Raw genomic sequence first — 20271 nt, forward strand, 5'->3', positions numbered from 1 at the left:
TAATTTGGCGGATAACTGGACAAATTAAATTTGGCGGTTGCATGATCATTTTGAGCAAAAATCCTTCCTTTAGCAATAAAATAGCCCACACTTTAGAAATTAATGAAATTATTTAAATTTGGTGGATATTTAATTTTCCAAATCTTGGGTAATTCCGTTAACAAATTTTCTTTCCGCCAAAATTTCAAGTGCACAAAAACCGTTGCTTACGATTCTCCGGTCGATTCTAAGATCACTTGGGTGAATCTTTGGGGGAGTCTTTTCATTGTACAGTGATGACATAAAGATTTGGTGGGTTTGTCTAAGGTTTAAGGTTATATTTTCTTGTAAATCTTTCCACCGAAACCGATCAAGTATTTATGAGAAACCTTTCAAAAAACAATACCTCACCTTTCTGAATGGGAAGGGTGGTGCATATCTCTTCAAAATGCTTTTATCCTCATCCGTTCTCGTTTTCAGCAACATCAATTCTTCTAAGTCACGTGTTTGATAAAACGATCGATAGTCACGTGTCATAAAACCAAGAATAAATACAATGCACGTAAAGAATAGATAGAGTAGAATCTCACGACTAATGGCGTTCATCTTGATCTCTTTCAACCGCGCGGCCCGCATGCGGTCCAGTTTCTCCTTATTCGGAGGTTCGGCGGTTTCAGTATCGATTCGATCAAAAATAGTCGTTTTATCTCGTTCTTCGAGTGACGTATGAAGCCATGTTTCGTTTTTAGCGAGCGTTTTGACGTGTTTTTCGATTTCACTTCGTTCTTCGTCGTCCAACTTTTTGACGATAAGAGCGACAAATAAAGCGACGAAAAATACTTTCAGTGGTTGAATGACAAGGATGTCTTGCACCTGGAAACCAAAGAATGATATGTCGATAGTCAGTTAGTAAGTTAGAAGATTGTTCCTTTGTCTTGCCTTTTCTTATAGTTATAGGGTAGATAAATAGTTGACAAAAACCTAATAGTCAAGAATGAATAAACAACAGACTGGGGGGGACAAAAATGAGTGCTGGGTATGCGCGGACGATAAGGGTCAAGACCTTTCAAAGTCTCTCCAAGGGCTATAAAAATCGATAAATTTTAAATTAGTCTCTCTACAGGTCTGAAAATTTAAGTATTATTTCTTTTTTAAATGGTAGGGAGTTTTTCGAAAATTTCACTTTTCCACTAAAATCAGGTCTTTTTAGGTCGGTCCGCAGATACCCGCTCCAAACCTAGTACCTCTGGACAACAGTTACTAGTCAAACCACCAGGAAATATATTTACCGAGGGGTAAATCACTCGAAAAATGATCGTACACCTCTACAAAAAGTCCAAAAAAAAGTCAAAAAGTCAAAAAAAAAGTCAAAAAAGTCAAAAAAAAGTCAAAAAGTCAAAGAAAAAGTCAAAAAATTTTAGAAAAAAGTCAAAAAGTCAAATAAAAGTCAATAAAAAGTCTTGTAAAAGTCAAAAAGTTTCTTGAATGGGCGGATGGGTGGAGCAAAATTTATGGGCGGTTGGCGTTTTTGACAGATTTGGGCGGAAAATCTTAGGCGCCCGAAGGCGATGGGCGTTTTTGTCGGGAAAAAGTCAAAATGGAAGTTTGAAAAGAGTCAAAAAGTCAAATAAAAGTTAAAAAAAAGTCAAAAAGTCAAATGAAAATTCAAAAAGTCAGAAAGTATCTTACACCTTTTTTCAAGTGATTTACCCCTCGATATTTACTTTCTAAATTCGGACATTGTTTGAAGCAGTCTAACACATACTCTTGTAGTTTTGTTAGTCAGGGTCATTGTCTATTAAAATCATCATTTTTCCCTCCCCAACGTTCTACTAAAACCAATATTTCTCAAAGTCCTAGCTCAATTATCTTAAGTAAAAATCTTACCAGACCAATAGAAACGGATGCAAGCCAATCCAAAGATGTTTTATTTCCAAATGAGATACCATACCAAACGACAATGAAAGCACATCCGAAAATCACAATCAGATTCAAACACCATGCTGGATAAATAACCCAATGAGGCAAATAAAATGGTTCACGTTTCTTGGTTTTCTTGGACTTTTCGTATTTCTTGGGATCTGTTTTGGAGTTCTTGTCGGTAATGGTTGTTTGGTTTGGGCTCAATGTCAAATGTAAACTGTCTTGTCGGCGAAGACCATCTAGTGGATGAAAGTATAAAAAATCTCAATACATTATATACAATACAATACAATACAATTATAGGAAAAATTCGAATCATTGAAATTCGAATTAGTATAGTCCACTAACTAGTTTGAATTTCTATGATTCGAATTTTTCCTATAATTCGAACTAATTCTCAGTTCCCCTCAAAAGGAAGCCCTCTTAAAATATTTTCTTTTTCTCGAATCTCTCTCTAATTCGAAATTGGTCTCCTCGTTCGAGTTCGAAGTGAACAAAAATTCGGACATCATCAAACCCAGCTGGCACACAACGTTGTTTCAACGTTCATCTAACGTTATATGGACGATATGAACATAAGATAAACGTTGAAACAACGTTGTGTGCCAGCTGGGAATGCACTTCTTGAACTGGATGTGATTTTAAACTTTAAAAAGACGCCTATATTATGGTTGTATTTTGTCGATTATTGTGCAGTTCCAACGCTTCATTCTTGACAGGGATCTCAATATTTGAGAGTTTTATAAAAAAGTTCACGAGATAAGGAATGTAATCTCCGATACAACGCCCATAAAGGGGGCTTAAACCAATATTTGAAAAAGACGTATCCAGCGGGTCTTCGAGACACAGAAAAAGGGAGGGTATCAAAAATTAAACAGACCGCTACCTTTGATTAGTTTCTCGTTAGATGGTGAAGACGAGTCGATACGATTCTCCGTCATCTCGTAAATTTCCGAATCGGTATCGAAACCTTCGTAACCTTCATTCTTGTAATGTGATGATGTAATCGACGGTGTGAACGACTCACCAAGATCGACGCGAGCGGGCCGTATAGACCTGAAGAGGCCGACCAAGATGACATTGATTGGAATGGTAATGCAAGCACTGATAATTGCGATGTAGACCTAAAAAAGATGTTCAAAGTGTTATTTGTTACCAGTGATTGAGACTTTATTAATTTTTCCTAAACCATAATTAGTTGACCTCCTCTATACAGGATATGCACCATTGCGATGTCTTCCGTTCCACCCAATAGCTGATTGGTTGAAAGTGACGTATTGACTGCTTTTACGTCACTTCAAACCAATGAGCTATTGGTTCCGTGACGTAATGTCAGAAGACATTGCAGTGGTGCATATCATGAATACAGGATGCTAGGAAATCGTTCGTGGACCGAAGCGCTCCTTGGATCCTACTATGTATACCCAGTTCAAAACTATGAAAATTGGGTACATCTGATTGGGTATGGCAGACATTGTCTCTGGAGTGGTGACGTTGCCCGCATGGATAAGTACGAGAGAGAGCAATTGTTTCCTCCCCCGTATTCGATTAGTATCGTCGATATGACATGGCTCTGTTGTGTCGCAAGCAAAGTCAGCGGTTTCTGGTACGCTATAATTTTCCTAGACAACTATCCTGAGATTGGGCCCGTGCTAGCAAGAACATCCTTCCGTCCTATCTTCTTTCCTTCTACTTCAAAGCTATTACCTATTTTTGTCGCTGGATTTTTATACGGAATTCTCTGGGCTTGCAAAGAACGAAAAAGTTCGCATGATAATGCAACCCCATAAACATATGTAAAAACACGAAACATACAAACCTGTTTCCAAGTAAAGGAAAAATTTCCGATCCGATTTTCTTCGGCCGGATCACCTCTTCCCAAACCGAAAAACATGCAACTTGCTACCATAGCTGTAAACAATAAACTAACTCCCACTGACAACCGCTGACTTCGTGTGAAATTTGACCGCGGCGGTCGCGCGTAGATGGAAAACCATATATGGGCGTCTGATAGATCACGTCTTGATTTGGCGGAGAAAATGTAATTGAAATCTTTGAGTTCGATAGCACCGGCAACAGGGAGTGAACATTCAAGTAATCCGTCGCTTTGATCGACCGATAACCAACGTCCGGCAATAAATACGAATCTTTCTTCCGTTTGTAGATCAATAATTTCTAAGCTCCTGAAGAGAGAAAGTTAGAAAATGAGGTTTTCATTAAAGAGATGGATAATCAGATAGTTTGAAATATTTAGATTACAGAAACCTTCTGTGGTCCTTAGTAAAACCTCAAAGTATTTTTGTGTAACAATATTTTTAAATCGAGATATCAAAATTTGAAATTTTAGAAAATGGGTTCATACACAGTTCTCATGTTGAAAATTCTATTGTTTTCATTACTAAAAGCCAAAAACTTGTAATTTTAATATCTCGAGTTTGGAAAATAGTTAGGCAAAAATATTTTGAGATTTTGCTCAGGATAATAGAAAGATCCCACATGCCAAATATTACAAACCATCTGATTATCCCTTTAAAGTTGATTCTCGGTAATCCGAACTAGAACGGAAACTCCTTTTTGCTCAAATTAAAAAGAGATTCGAATTAAAGAAAGATTTGAATGATAGAAGTTTGAATAAGCAAACATAGCAATCTCTTATCCTAGAGCAAGTTGCACCATTTTATGATTTCACTGATGAGCGTGGTACATTCATGAGCGGTATCAGAAGTACTAAAGGACTAAAAACGAGTTTACTTATCACCGTAAAATACTTACTTAAACTATCTATTTAAAGCTTCATGGAGGCAATGGCATAGATTTGTAAAGCCTGAAGGGTTAAATGTCGTGCTTTGGCTGAAAAGTGTGCCAAGGTTAGGTAGGAAATCCTAGCTAAGCCATGAGACATTACAATAGAATTTCAGCGCTTGACCAATAAGAAGCTTCACGGGTTTTCGAAAACAATAACATCAATATTTTTTGCGATATCCATTTTTTTTGCTTGAAAGAGTTTAAAGCACGACATCTAGCCCTTCGGGCTTTATAAATCTATGGACAATGGATGTTAACTGGATGTTGAAACGACTCACCTTAGGTACCAGCCTCCACCTTTGTTATCGTGCCAGACCTTCAAATAAGTCAAATCACCCAAACTCCCTGCAGTTGTCATGACAAAAACATCTGAGGAGGAACGTTGAAATGTTCTCCGTTTCGGATCTTTTAAAACACGAACACCCGTGTCACCCAGATCACCTAGGAAGAATCAAAATTAGATTTCAAAGAAAAGAGACTGAAATTGACTTTTTGATCTTCTTTTAGCCAGTTTATTAGAATTTCCTAGATATCTGCGCGAAGGGGTACTTAGGCAAAAATGGACGGCAAGGGTCGGTTTTTTCACCTTTCAAAGACTCTCTAAGGGTCGCAAAAATCCGAAAAATTTAAATTAGTCTCTCTATGGGTCGCAAAGTTCACGTTCTTTTAGGTCCTTATTGGACCATTTTTTAACTTTTGGATCCTCAAATTCTAAGCTCCTACCCTAAGTGTTAAGTCTAGCGTTAAAGCTCAAATTTAAAACTCTACCCTTCCAACCTAACTTAGAGCACTACCAAATCGTTTGTGGTTTTGAAAATTCGTGGGAATTTCATTTTTTTCTAAAATATTACGACCATGATTATAGATCCCGTCCACTAAAAATTTTCTTTCTTCTTATCCACTAGGCATCCAATTTTAGTTCAATGACGGACAGAAATTTTACCAGATAATGTGAAGTAGACGTTTGACGTAGTTCCCGCTCTTCTACGGCTTCCCGTATTTACGGTGACTTCGTAAAGGTACCGGTCTTCCGGTCGATTGTCCGGTAACGGACAGACCCCAATCTAAATAAAATAGAGGGATATCTTTATATAATATTTTCATATTATAAAGTTTCTAAAAAGTTTCTTTTTGTCAAAATCTTTTCGTTATAATTATATTGAAAGCAGAGCAAGGTCTTTAGAAAAATAAAATAATTACTTCGGAAATCAAAAAACTTCAAAAAAATCAAAAATTTTGTTCAGCCTTTTGAAAAGTCGCTCAATTTTGTTAAAGTCTGTTCCAAAAGGGCAAAGTTGACCCTCAAAAAAGGGTAGATTTTGCAACTTTTTGTCACTTTTAGCCTACCTTAGAGAGCTGAAACTCAAACTCAGATCATTACTTCTTGCTTAAGCAATAGAAAAAAATTGGAAATCATTTTGTGACCAGCATCTTGATCTTTTATGTTTTGCTGAAACGGAAACGGAAACGGAAACGCATGCGGAAACGGAAACGGAAACGCATGCGGAAAAGGAACTTAGTCTGAGATGGGATTGTGGTCAGCCTACCTTTGAAGAATCATCACGATCTGCGCGTCGTGTGAAAAGAAGTCCCACAAGATAAAGTAATAAAATCGATCCCACTGTCACTAGCAACACATAACCATCTTTCAAAGCAGCCAACGTTAACGGTTTCAATGGATTTGGTTTGACCACAAAACTTCCAAAGGATGTAAAATGATTACATTCGCAAGATGTCATTGATAAACGTGTTCGCTCGGGAATAATCTGTTAATGAAGAAAGGAACTGATGTTTGTTTTTTTTATTTTCAAAATACAGCAGATAAGGGAAATGCAGGATAAAACTAATGAAGTATAACATAAGTCCGAAAGGCTAGAATCGAACCTTTAACCTTTCTCAGGCAAGAAAAAGTGAAGCCTTAGAATATTCGCCATATTTCTGACGACAGATTGAATCTAGCGATTACTTTCTTTTCGAGTGATATCTTTTTCGAAATTTAGGTGTCAATTTTAGTTTCAATCTGTCATTTGGGTAAAGACCAGCAGGACCGCGCTAGGCCGCGCAACTTTGGTAGGATTTGACAGGCTTCAAATTCCGTTAGGCAGTTTCGTGAGATTTCCCGCACCTTTAGAATGAAACCCTTTCCAATGTCATGCCAGTTATCCCGTAAAAATGGCGGAAATATTCCGGAAAAGTGACACGAATCTTAGGGTGGAAATGGGAAACTTATTAAAAACGACGGTATTCGGGAACTTACCTCACAGCCATCTTCTTGCCACGTGTTAGTCGTTAAATTAGCGTAACGACATGAAGCACACAACGTCGTTAAACTATAATTAAAAGCTCCTGCGAATTCGATCTCATCAAAATTAAACGGATTGTTTTGGCTGTATGTATCGGCTACCGGTCCTTCGTAATTGAATTGAAAATAGAGCTCAGTTTTGTTGTTACTCAGTGATGCATAAGCGTATTGATCGAAATTCCACATCACTAGAAAAAGTTGAAAACAAAAAAAAGATCAAAGGATTTACAGTGCTGATAAGATTGATCCTCCTTAATCTTTTTGACCGTAGCCGCCAATTGCCGCGTGGGCATATTTTAGTCTGTTTTACCCTAAAACCGTCCCAGTCTTTTTTTCGCGCCAAAAGACAATAGAAAAAAAGTGTAGAAAAAGGATTGGATTGAGTCTAGGGTGGTAAATTAAATAATAAAGTGGCACGCGCCTGACCGCGCGACTACGATCGAAATAGCGTATATGGGAATGAAAATTACTTCAGGAAGACAAATGGATAAACCAGAAGAACACGCTTTTTTATAAGAACAATTTTATAGGAACACGAGGCTCAAAATTGGCCAAAACCTAAGAACAAATTAACAGAGCCTCAGATTTCAGATCTTATTTTAACATTTTAAACCTATTTTAAGTTCTTGAAGTAGAGAACATCGCAAGAAGATTTAAGCATAAAAATTTACAAATATTTGAAAAAAACTAAAAACGACCCAGCCTGAGCCAAAACTTACTAGTTCTTATTAAAAAAGCGTGTATATATTTTGATAAAGGAATAGCCACTAGTTTGATTGAACTTTTCGGGAAGGGGGTGGTTAAGGAGAAATGACCCAATTTTTTGAACTTGCTTTTGAGAAGATTTTGTATTTCATATTTGGGCCTATAAAAATCCTTTTTCCAAGTCTAGATAAGAAAAGTTTTCTTAAAGGGACATTGCGGGAGTTTTAACAATAGAAGCCTTTCGTTTTTAAGAATCGGTAGATTGTGTTTTGTGTATTTTACAGACCAGCGCGCTTTATACTAAAGCCTAGGTCTGCAGATTATATTATTCATTTTCCAGCCACTGAGATACAACCTACGGATTATTTTTATAATATTTTTCAAGATGTCGGCAAGAACATGTGTATTTCTCTGTGGTTTCTTTCACTTTAATTTAATGGTCTAGTAGTTGTCTTTTATTTTACCAATTTCTTTGGGAATGTATGGAGTTGAAAGGAGACTTATCAAAGTTGATGTCTGCGAAGTTTCGATCCATGATTTAAGTATTTCGTTAGCAATCATAAAGATTTCTGTAATGCAATGCATATTTTTTGGATTTCATAGAAATATAAAATAGGTGTTTGATCTTCCCTTGGCTTCCACTACTAAGAACTTTGTACTCTTTAAAATGTGGGAATTATTATTGCTTTTTAAATTGGAAATTGTAACTATAAACTTAGCTTATAATCTCATGCAGGATAGGCTCTTCTTTTTCTTTTCCCACAAGAACACTTTTCTGAGCATTTGACAACCCTTGTTTTTGCAGGGACATCCTTTTCTGAGATTGGAATCTTTTCTACAACAGGTATTTTTACAATTGCAAAATAAATCATCCATTTTTCTTTTCCTTCTTCTGTCTGCTTTCTGTCATAATAACAAAGACGTATTTGCTAAAAAATGGTCAAAAATATCATTAGATTTCAGTAAGTATTACGTAATCGTAGCGCACTTACCGTTGTGTCTTTTTTCATTTTTATAATAGAGTTCTTTTTTATAATTTCAATTTTTAGCTGCGGAGGAGAGAGCAATGAAATCGATTACCTCGACGTTCGAAAATTTGCAATAAACCCGGGGGCATCTAAAACGTAAAGCGACCCACCGGACGTTTGACGATATAGGGAAACTTTTTGGGACATTTTTTGGGAGTTCAGGAAGTGCATTTTAATGGTCAAGTATCCCATTTTCGAAGCAAAATTTTTTTGGCAAGGGCATTACCCTTTACAAGAGCGATAGAGAAACACACCAGCAACCCCGTCCAGAGAAATAAAAAAGTAAAACAAAAACAAAATGATAAGAAATGAATGAAAGATTTTTTATTTTGTTGGAAATGTTTCTCTGTGAATGAAAATATTACTTCGTTAGCTAATATTACAAGAAAGATATTGGAACGATTCATATGCAAAAGGCTTCCTGCGACTTTTCGCCCAAAGGAAAGTCTACCATGTTTGTTATGGTTTTTCTGTTTTCCCACGTGACTTTTGTTTTGATTTTGTATGTTTTGTTTTGACTTGAAAGCGCGACAATCTTTACATCACAACTCCCGCAATGTCCCTTTAAGGGATAGGATTAATTACTATTTATTGGCGGGGATGGGGGGGGGGTGGTCTGTTTGAATACACGTTTTTTTTATAAGAACAAGTACATTTTGGCTCAGGCTGGGCTGTTCTTAATTTTTTTGAAATTTTCAGGCATAAATTTTCTTCTTACGATGTTCTTAAGCTTAGCTTTTTTACTAAAAATGGGTTTACAACCTGTTAAAACCAGTACTTCATAAGTAATTTCTGAGATCTGAGACATATGATTAATTGTTCTTAATTTGTTCTTAGGTTTTGCCACATCTTCAGTTTTGTTCTCTTATGAAATTGTTCCTATAGAAAAGGCATAATTTGTGAGATTTGATCGTTCAGATGATGTTTTCTTTTAAACAAGAGTGGCCAAGCCCAAAAAAATATCGAAAAATGGCCTACCTATAGATGTATCATTTGCTTTTCGAGCAAAAACCGATCGACCATTCACATCAGTAACTAATGACGATTGATTGGCTGAAAAGATTGGAGATTGATTCCCAATGGTGACCTCCGTATTGTTATTTCTCAATACAATCTTTACATCATAATCGTTTGAGCTTGGTGCTTTATTGTATTGTATCAGAACAGTTAGGTTTGTTAAACTCAAGTTTGTTATTGGATCATGATCATTCAAAGCTTTGATTGACATGACCAATGTGCAATTAACCGAATCCAATTGGATAGCTTTTATTATGGCGAATCCAGGGAATCTTAAAGAGACGTTGGTGCTTTGAAATGAGTCTGGATTGTTTTGAATTTGGTGAAGGAAAGGTTGTTCAGAATTTTCGATTGCAATTTCTGAGCCATTTGTTGAAGCAAACGATACAGTTGAGATTTCTGATCCAATGTTATTTGTACCGTTTAACTCTGGAAAGACGTTATTTTTATCAGTGATAGCCTGAAAATGAGATAGGAAAACATTTTTGTTTTAATACAGGGTGTTTTGAAAAAATGAGCAGAAGATCAAGACATGTCGTTAACACGAATTCTCGGAAATCGGTAAGCCCTAGTTTAGACGGTCAACTAAGTTCGAATTAAAGTGAGCAGAAAATTGGCTGTCTTAAGACTCTTTTGTCGTCAATGCAATGACTTCTTTCGATCTTTTTCAAGCAAAGATTTTAACTGAAATTTTTTCGCCGACTTTTTGCCCACTCTAATTAGAATAGGCAAGACAAAAAGTCGGCCGTCTAAACTAGAACTAATTTTCGCGCATGCTGCCTTCTTTAGTCCTTCCTTCCTCTCCGGAATCGAAATTGAGCCCTAATTCTCCGTCGACCGTTGCAACTATGGTGTTTATACTTTGATCCTTTTTTTCCTGAATACTCTTTACTATGCCATAGAAGTGGAAACTGTGAGGGCAACACTGGGTAATATTTAGTTATGTTTGAAGGGATAGTATGTCGCAATCCTACATCCTAAAATGGTTAGTCCGGACGAAGGTTCATTCACTTGCCAATCGAATTGCAGCACCGAGTGGGAATCGAACCCCGACTTCTGGACGGCAGTGAGAATCGATAACTAGGCTAATAAAACAAATAGTTAATGAACAATTATTTAACAAACATAAAGAAAAAAGACTCACGCGGACGGTAATACCACCAAATTCTGAACCATTCAAAAAAGACGGTGGCATCTTTACCCCGGTGGCAAAAGGGTTATCAGGATCTGTTGATAATTGTTGGTTCGCAAAATCGTCAGCAGAACTCATCTTTAAACAAAAAAGAAGAATCAATGCAATCAAAACATGTGATTACTCGAAAAAGTTGATTTTATTCCCATGTTACTTGCTTTACAACTTACAGCTGATAACCTTATTAGTGTCAATAAATTCGAACCAATCAGAAATAGATATCATGCAACAAGCACATAAAAATTTCGAGTAAAAGCGTGATTTGTCTTCAGGCTTTAATTTTGCAACCTGTGTATTGTCGCGCAGGCACTTTTTTGTCTGTCTATTATCCTAAACTAGTATCAGTCTTTTTTCCCACATAAAATACAAAAGAAAAGGTGTTAAAAAAGATTGGGTTTAGTTTAGGGGGATACTTAAGTAATCAAATGGCACACGCTAATCTACGCGACTACGGTGCAAAAAGGTATATTACATTTGTTTTTACGCCGGCCCTACGTACCTGGGCGTAAGCCCAAAATCAGGCTGTGGCGTAATAAGGGCCGACGTAAAAAGGGCCGATAAGGTAATTAAAAATTGAAAAATTATTCCAACTTACTGTCTTGATACCGATTCTAACATTATTGCCGGCAATTGTAGTTTGTTTACGTCCAATAACTTGTTGTTGTCCAACGGCGTCTGCTAAGCGTCTCACCGTTTCACGAAGATTTTGAACGTTCTAATGGAAAAAAACAAACATGATTCTATAATAGACGGTCACCAGATGGTCGAAACTTAATAGTCTGGGAGCAGAATCACAAAATAGCAATTTTGCTTAACCCAGAAGGTGAATGGGGGTGTTATACATCGCTGGAACGGAAATTTTATGCTGATTATGGAAACCCGGGTCTTAAAAAGTCTATCCTGGATAAAATTGCAAACGAGGCTGGAGTTTGCACTCCGTGTGGTTTTTTCGATTTTACCTGTTCTAGAAAATTGCTTACTGTCAGCAAAGTTTAAGGTTTTAGAATTTCATTTTTCAGGCAAAATGCTGTCAATAGAATGGGTTAATAGAAGAAAATTCAAAAATGTCGAAAAAATTTTTTTTTGCACTCCATCTTGGTGGGGTTGGCGAAAAATCGATGTTTTTTCTTAACTTCGTCAAAAACTAGTCAAAAACACGAAATTATGTCAAAATAAGTCAAAAATTTCCTGCTAAAAATACTATAAAAGAAATTATAACAAAATAAGGAAAAATCGCTCAAAACGCTATTTTTCTTTTTAATGAAAACGTGATATTGGTTTTGAAAAAAATATAAATTTTCTAGCGTTTTCTTTGATCTACGACTGGAAATCCTTTCTTTCTCTGAATCATTTTTATCCAACACAAAATGATAAATATTCTGAAAATGACCCTCTTCGGGGGTTTTAAGTCAAATTCAGTATTTTGTAAGCCAAAATTCAGTATTTTTACTTACAATTCGTCAAAAACTAGTCTATAAACCACTGAAATTGTGTCAAAGTAAGTCCAAAAATACTTTCCTGCAAAAAATACTAAAAATAAGAAAATTATAACAAAATAAAGAAAAATCGGCTCAAAACGCTATTTGCAGTCCCCCGTTGGTGTTTTTTTGAAAAAAAAACGGATTTTGGTGTTTTTGAAAAAAATATATATTTTCTAGCTTTCCTTTGTCTACGACTGGAAATCTATCTTTTCCTATCTTTCTCTTGGCATTATTTTATCCCAAAATGCTAAACTTCTGAAAATGATCCTCCTTTGCTGGGGTTTTAGTCAAAATTCAGTAATTTTAAGCAACATCAGTATTTTTACTAAAAAATTCATCAAAAACTAGTCTATAACCCCTGAAATTGTCTCAAACAAGTCCAAAACTACTTCCCTGTAAATGGTTATAAACGAATGAAGTATAGGAATAGAAAGAGGGCTCCAAACGCATTTTTGCACTCCTCCGTTGGCTTTTTCATTGAAAAACAGGATTTTTGGTGTTTTTGAAGAAAATATAACATTATTATTTAGGTTTTCATTTGATTTACGAAGCTGGAAATCCTGTGTTTTCTCCTAGAATCATTTTTTCCAACACATATGCAAAAAGAATCTGAATAAATCACCCTCCTTCGCTGGGTGTTAGGCCAAAGTTTAGTATCTTTGCTTAAATTTCATTAAAAACTAGTTATTATCCATTGAAATGAAATCGTGCTTAAGTGAGCTTTTTAAAGTCACAGAGGTTCAAAATGTTCCAACTTGGACCGGCTGCCGGAAAATTTTGCCACTGAAACTGTCTTCTCCAACAATCATCGGGAATGGTCGTTCACTTCCTGCATCACTGACTGATGCTGATGAAGTCTACAATATCTTGATCAATGTGGGGAAGATCCTACGTAATCTAGGACAACAAGATCAATGTGTTACCGTTGACCGTTGACGAGCTCTTGTAAAAGCTTGTGGGGCATGTCCCAGCTTCAAAATATGCATGGGTCGGTTTTTATAGAGTGATGAAGAAGCACTTTTATGATATGAGTTTTCTACGATCCCACTGTTGTTATTCTACTCTTTTGCGCTTAATTGTAGATGGCGATGATGATTTTGCTAAAAAGCCCTAGGAAAATGAAGGTTTTAGCGATTTTTCAGGAAAATTTCATAAAATTGGGGGTTGTTATAAAATGATATTGAGGGTAAAAATTTTGAAAAAATGCAAAACGACCCCCCCCCCCCCCCCCCCACTGCAAAAGTACACAAGAGTACCCAAATGGAACAATGCGAATGCGAATTTCAGGGTTTTCGGTGACACGGTATCGGCCTTTTTCGGTTCGGTATTTCGGTATTTTGTAAAATATGTACGGTATTTATATTCAAAATGCTGCTAGTGATGGTAATATACCCATAAAACTTCAGCCTTTCGGTATTTTACCTATGGAATCTAGGTATTATTTCGGTAACACTTTCTGAACTATATTCTTCATGAAGAGTTTTCCAAAAATAGAAATTTACTAGTACACCCCTGTTTCAAATACGTTTGGCACTTGCCCGCACGTCCCCGTTGTATACTTATCCAACCGTCATAGTCCTTAAACAAGTGAAAGCTTTGTTGTTTTGCCAAGTTTTTGTACTAACTTTAACGAAGGTGATGGCATGCGTGTTGCCTCATTTCCCCCAATGAACTTAACTGAGAACTTAGGCAAAGATATCCATAAAAAGTAGCGTTTGAGGTACTTAGTTTTCATAAAAAAATCAGTCCAAAACATGGTGTAAAAATCGAAATTTTCTCCTGTCCCCGAAAACTACGGTTGCGACTCCTCCGTCACGAAAACCTCAGTTCCTCAATCTAATTGTACGTCGAAATTAAGTCATTCTTTTACTATATGCTGTGATCGGAAAATGTAAACTAAGACTACTACTACTACGTTTGAGTTACGACATTACGTCATTCAGATCCCGAGTTTCATTCGTTTTGAAAGTCTCAGCAGTTATTAATGCTCAAAACTTATTTCAACAATATTTTTTGCAGCTTAAACGCCTTATTTCCTCCATTAAGCACCACCATACCACCCTCTTGTAAGCGCCGTAACTAAGGTTTAAGTTTCGAAATAAGCGCCGCACCTCCCAATACGGCTGGAAAGTGAAGAATCTTCAATAGCAATTTCGTCCTAAAAACCCAGGCGAAGGAGAGCGATTTTTCATGGAGGAGTGCAAAATAGCGTTTTGGACCCACGTTTCTTTTTTCTATACTTCATTCTTTTAAAAACATTTAGCAGGGAAATATTTTTGGACTTACTTTGACACAATTTCAGTGGTTTATAGACTAGTTTTTGACGAATTTTAAGTAAAAACCTGAATTTTGACTTAAAACCCCAGCAAAGGAGGGTCATTTTTCAGAATATTTTAGCATTTTGTGTTGGATAAAAATGATTCTAAGAGAAAGAAAGGATTTCCAGTCGTAGATCAAAGGAAAAGCTAGAATGTTATATATTTTTCAAAAGCACCAAAAATCTCGTTTTTTCAATAAAAACGCTAACGGGGGAGTGCAAAATAGCGTTTTAAGCCGATTTTTCTTTATTTTGTTATACTTTCTTATTCTTTTATAGTATTTTTAGCAGGAAAGTATTTTTGGACTTATTTTGACATAATTTCAGTGGTTTTTAGACTAGTTTTTGATGAATTTTAAGTAAAAATACTGAATTTTGACTTAAAATTACTGAATTTTGACTTAAAACCCCAGCGAAGGAGGGTCATTTTTCAGAATATTTTAGCATTTTGTGTTGGATAAAAATGATTCCAAGAGAAAGATAGGATTTCCAGTCGTAGATCAAAGGAAAAGCTAGAAAATGTTATATTTTTTTCAAAAACACCAAAAATCTCGTTTTTTCAATAAAAACACCAACGGGGGAGTGCAAAATAGCGTTTTAAGCCGATTTTTCTTTATTTTGTTATACTTTCTTATTCTTTTATAGTATTTTTAGCAGGAAAGTATTTTTGGACTTATTTTGACATAATTTCAGTGGTTTATAGACTAGTTTTTGATGAATTTTAAGTAAAAATACTGAATTTTAACTTAAAATTACTGAATTTTGACTTAAAATCCCAACGAAGGAGGGTCAATATTCAGAATATTTTAGCATTTTGTGTTGGATAAAAATGATTCCAAGAGAAGAATAGGATTTCCAGTCGTAGATCAAAGGAAAAAGCTAGAAAAGAAAATGTTATATTTTTTCAAAAAACCACCAAAAAATCACGTTTTTTCATTAAAAAACATCAACGGGGGAGTGAAAATAGCGTTTTGAGCCGATTTTTCTTTAATTGTTATATTTTTCTTATTCTTTATAGTTTTTTTAGCAGCAAAGTATTTTTGGACTTATTTTGACATAATTTCAGTGGTTTATAGACTAGTTTTTGACGAATTTTAAGAAAAAACATCGATTTTTCGCCAAAATCCTCCGAGATGGAGTGCCAAAAAAATTTTTTTCGAGATTTTTGAATTTTTTTCTATTAACCGATTCTATTGACAGCATTTTGCACAAAAAATGAAATTCTAAAACCCTTTACTTTGCTGAGAGTAAGCATTTTTCTAAAACAGGTAAAATCGAAAAAACACCACAACGGAGTGCAAACTCCAGCCTCGTTTGCAATTTTGTCCATGATAGACTTTTTAAGACCCGGGTTTCCATAATCAGCATAAAATTTCCGTTCCAACGATGTATAACAATCCCATTCACCTTCTGGGTTAAGCAAAGTCGTCTATAACTCGACATATTGAATTCTGCTCCCAGACTATAACGTCTACGTCTTTTCGTGTCTGTTGGTACTCTGTATCATAGTCTTTTCCCTGAGTTTTGAATATACTTTATATGCTGGTAATGCTCGTTTTAAAAATTGTCTATCTCATTTTTTCTGAGACAACCAGGTCAGGTCAGTTCGTTACATTCACCATATCCTGTTACAACAGATCATGGTATGCACAGAATGGGTGATATGTTAAGAGATTAGTTGTTTCCCAGCTTGATTCACCAACAAACTAGATACCTTAGTATAAATAGTGGAGAAAAAACACCGATGATGAGAATCCAAGGCCAGTTCCCACTTTCTTGCGAAATGGGCGACAGTTTTTTTCTTAACCTTTTTTGCATGAAGAAAAGATTACGTCATAAAAAAATTTCGCACGAACAAAAAAAAGTTGAAGGTTGATGGAAGTTCTACTTTTTTCATCCGTTACGTCAATTTCGACCAATAGATTTGCTTCATTTTTCAACTGACCAATGACCTTACAAAAATGTCGTGCGAAAGTGGAGACCGGCCTTAAATACCTTTTTCTTCTTTTCTTTTTCTTCATTTTCTTTCTCTGCTGCTTCACTTCTCTCAAGGTCTGTTTGTTCGGTCGCAGTACCAATGCTATCGACATTCGTTGCTTTGTTCACTCCTAGAAGAAAATCAATCGTTTACTCTCTTTTACACTTTTTCGACCTTCGTGCAAATGTCAGATATCTAACATTAGACTTATCTGGTATTCCGATGGCGGGTTGGTGGCCGCCCACGCTAAAGCTCTAAAGAGGCGGAACAATTACTCATCGGAGAGGAATACGGCCTTTAATATGCTACGTCCCCAGTCTGGTTCAGCTACATTTGCGCGTAAAGCTGAAAATATTTCAGTTGGACCCGCCAATCCCCGAAAACGAGAACTGGGTTACCAGATCTATCTCTGCAAAATCCTTTGTCTTGCAAAATTCCGTAATCTAAACCTTCCAGATGTTGAAAATTTTTCCGACCTTCAGAGCTTTAGCGTGTCGGATGAAAATTTCTGCCTCTGGGTGCCAGATAAACATTAGACTTCATGATTAAACAGAAGAAAAGTAAGTTGAAAATTGGCTGTTGACCAAAATTTTAGCCAAAACTAGCCTAAAACAGTAAGTAGAATAGTTAAAAAAAATGAAAATTTAAAAAACTTTTTTTTTCATGATATATTTCGTCAGCAAGTGAAGAAAATTCATCAAAATATGGAGGTTTTACTGAATTCTGTCTTCTAGTGAATCCATTTGAAGTTTTTAAAAACAATAGTTCTTTGCTCCAAATCCTAAACTAAAAGACTCGTTAAATTCTTGTTGAAAAAAATGCAAAAACGAGTAGTAAATTTTCGAAAAATTGTACTGAACCTAAAAATAAGAAAATCAAAACGCATTTCGATTTATGCAATTCTTATTAAAGCTGTGTAAAAAATGAGAAAGAAAAACATGGAAAAATTAATAGTTACTACACTTGAGTCTCCATAAATCGAACACGCAAGGGGAACAAATTTGTTCAAGTTAAGGAAATTTAAAATTATGGAGTAAGATTTATAAGACATTGTTAACTAAAGGGACCAGAAAACTTGTTCGAGTTATGGAGACTGTTATACCTTTCGCATTGGCATCGATAGATTTAGATAATGATGAAAGAGCAATTTCGGTGTATTCTTCCAGTTGTTCGGGCCCAAGCCTCTCACCCCCTTGTGAGGGTGTCGACAGCTTAACAATGAAATTGTTAGAAGCTAATATGTTGGTGTCTGTAGCTAAACCCTGAATTAATTGAAAAGAGAAAGTTTTATGTATTATATTCTGTTTTAACACATTTTACTTAAACAGCCCTTTCGACAAATTATCCCCTAATCTTTACCCTTATTCGACATAATTAGTTTTTGCTAAAAATAGAAATATTCCAGGGAATGTCTATCATTTTGAGGAAGAAAGAACTTTCGTTTACCAAATATGAATTTTTTTAGAAAATTTCAATTCATTCACATTCATTCACTTGTTCGAATTCATTCATTCGCACTCATTAATTCGTTCGTTCGAATTTATTCTTTTGCACTAGTTCGTTCTCGTTCGTTCGTTCGTTTGTTCGAATTCGTTCGTTCGTTCGTTCGTTCGTTCGTTCGTTCGTTCGTTCGTTCGTTCGTTCGTTCGTTCGTTCGTTCGTTCGTTCGTTCGTTCGTTCGTTCGTTCGTTCGTTCGTTCGTTCGTTCGTTCGTTCGTTCGTTCGTTCGTTCGTTCGTTCGTTCGTTCGTTCGTTCGTTCGTTCAAATATAAACTTACCAGAGCCTCATTATCTTCACCGACATTCTTATCACTAACGAAATCATTTGAAGCAGTAAACACAGCAGCTAAGCCGGAAAATGTAGTTTGGTTTGACACTGTTGATTTCATTATGCTCATCAATTTGGTGGCTTGCTGGAAAATGAGAGTGAAAAAATAACATAAATTTTTGGGCTAACAATTACCAGATTTAATGACCCTTTGAGGGAGACAATTTTTGATATTTCTTAATCTTGAGACGTTTTAGAGACTCAATAGCTAATTTATCGTTTTTGGGACCCCTTTGAGAGACTTTTGAGGGTTTAAATAAGGAACCCTTATGGCTCGGATATACTCGACATAATAACCCGGAATAACCCGGAATAATGAAATATGAGTTGGGATTGAGAATACAGCCAACTCTCCTTAGTTCGAATCTCTATAACTCGAATCATTATGTATGTAATTCAAACTAAAATATTAGTCCCCTCAGCTGAAAAGTGGTTTCATTTACTCTCTGTAATTTAATACTTTCTCTAATTCGAATAAAAAAATGTTGGTCCCTTGAAGATCGAATTAGAGAGAGTTAACTGTAAATCGGATGGATCAATATTTTAAAAGTTATCTTCTATCATTACTGTACATATGATTAGTGCGTAAGCATGAAACTCAGAGTGATACACTTTCTAGGTTTTTAATGAAAGATAACTTTTAAAATATTGATACATGGCTCTGGTTCTTTAACTAATCGAACACTCTTATGGAATTGATTTACCACTAAATCGGATGGATAAAGTTTTATAATGATATGAGCAAAAGTTAACTCGTTGAAATTAAAAGGTTCTGAATTTGTTCTTAAAGTTTGGCACAAAATTGAACCTCGTTTTCCGATGGAAATTGTTCTTATAAAAAATCGTGTATTGCAAATTCAACTTACTTTTCGAACTTCAGCTTCTTTCGCTTGTTGCGCTACTAAGTCATCTTCGTTAACAATCTCCACCCCGCCAAAATTAGCCTCATTTTCCACTGATTCAGTACCACCACCCTCGCCCGCCTTTGGAACATTAGCTGATAGGATGAAAACATTGACTAGACTGGCAACTGATTGGGTGTCTGTTGTATCCACGCTGTCTAGAAGTTTGTCTGCTGTCACTTCAACGGTAGGTGGAGTTTGCCGTACCTTGTGTAAGCAAAATAGCAGATATGTTATATTAAACATTCGATGGAACTACGGCAGCAGTTATGTCATATTAAGGATAAGATCTACTGCAACTGATACGTTTTTCGTATTTTACAGCAATTAAAGTTGACCTTCGTTATGACTTGTTGACCTGTGACCTGTTGACCTGTGACCTGCGTTTCGAACTAGCTGTTAATATACTGATGTGTTTACGACAGATAAAAGCAAAGTTGCAGCGCCCTCTAAGACCAAGGCTCGCGCAAACAAAATTGTGATGTCTCATGATAAATTTGGATTTGATCAGGGAAGAAAATCTCAATCTAGTTTTATATGTGTGATATCTGTGATAAACATTGTAAAACACTTCGTATTGAGTAATGATATTAGGTAAATGGGTTGCGAGGGATGAAATTCCTGATAATAGTAAATATAATACCCCTGTTTGGTACTACTTTTGGTGCCAATGACATAATCAATATTTCAATCAATTCACAATACTTATTTTTTAAAGATTTTCCTGCTAATATTCATAATTTGTTAACCTGGAAACCCTCTTAAAATTAAGAATCTTAATCAGGAAAAGGCCAAAACATTGGTGGATATGTCT

General features: G+C 35.8%; 1 protein-coding gene across 3 annotated transcripts in view; it reads right to left on the minus strand.

The window, feature by feature from the left end:
- The window catches only part of LOC136797845 (polycystin family receptor for egg jelly-like), a 53756-nt gene that overhangs the window by 7443 nt on the left and 26042 nt on the right, over positions 1 to 20271 (minus strand). For all 3 annotated transcript variants that reach the window (XM_067054428.1, XM_067054427.1, XM_067054429.1), the window contains 15 exons: positions 19422 to 19664; positions 18506 to 18640; positions 17830 to 17989; positions 16745 to 16857; positions 11547 to 11666; positions 10904 to 11029; positions 9721 to 10219; positions 6965 to 7197; positions 6255 to 6473; positions 5651 to 5771; positions 4986 to 5148; positions 3722 to 4085; positions 2789 to 3026; positions 1867 to 2141; positions 391 to 852 (listed from right to left, as the gene is read on the minus strand). In XM_067054428.1, the coding sequence (XP_066910529.1) occupies positions 391 to 852; positions 1867 to 2141; positions 2789 to 3026; positions 3722 to 4085; positions 4986 to 5148; positions 5651 to 5771; positions 6255 to 6473; positions 6965 to 7197; positions 9721 to 10219; positions 10904 to 11029; positions 11547 to 11666; positions 16745 to 16857; positions 17830 to 17989; positions 18506 to 18640; positions 19422 to 19664 (3471 nt within the window). The remainder of the gene's footprint in view (positions 1 to 390; positions 853 to 1866; positions 2142 to 2788; positions 3027 to 3721; positions 4086 to 4985; positions 5149 to 5650; positions 5772 to 6254; positions 6474 to 6964; positions 7198 to 9720; positions 10220 to 10903; positions 11030 to 11546; positions 11667 to 16744; positions 16858 to 17829; positions 17990 to 18505; positions 18641 to 19421; positions 19665 to 20271) is intronic.

Source organism: Clytia hemisphaerica, unplaced genomic scaffold (assembly GCF_902728285.1).
Source record: "Clytia hemisphaerica strain Z4C2 unplaced genomic scaffold, Clytia hemisphaerica genome assembly, whole genome shotgun sequence".
Lineage (NCBI taxonomy): Eukaryota > Metazoa > Cnidaria > Hydrozoa > Leptothecata > Clytiidae > Clytia > Clytia hemisphaerica.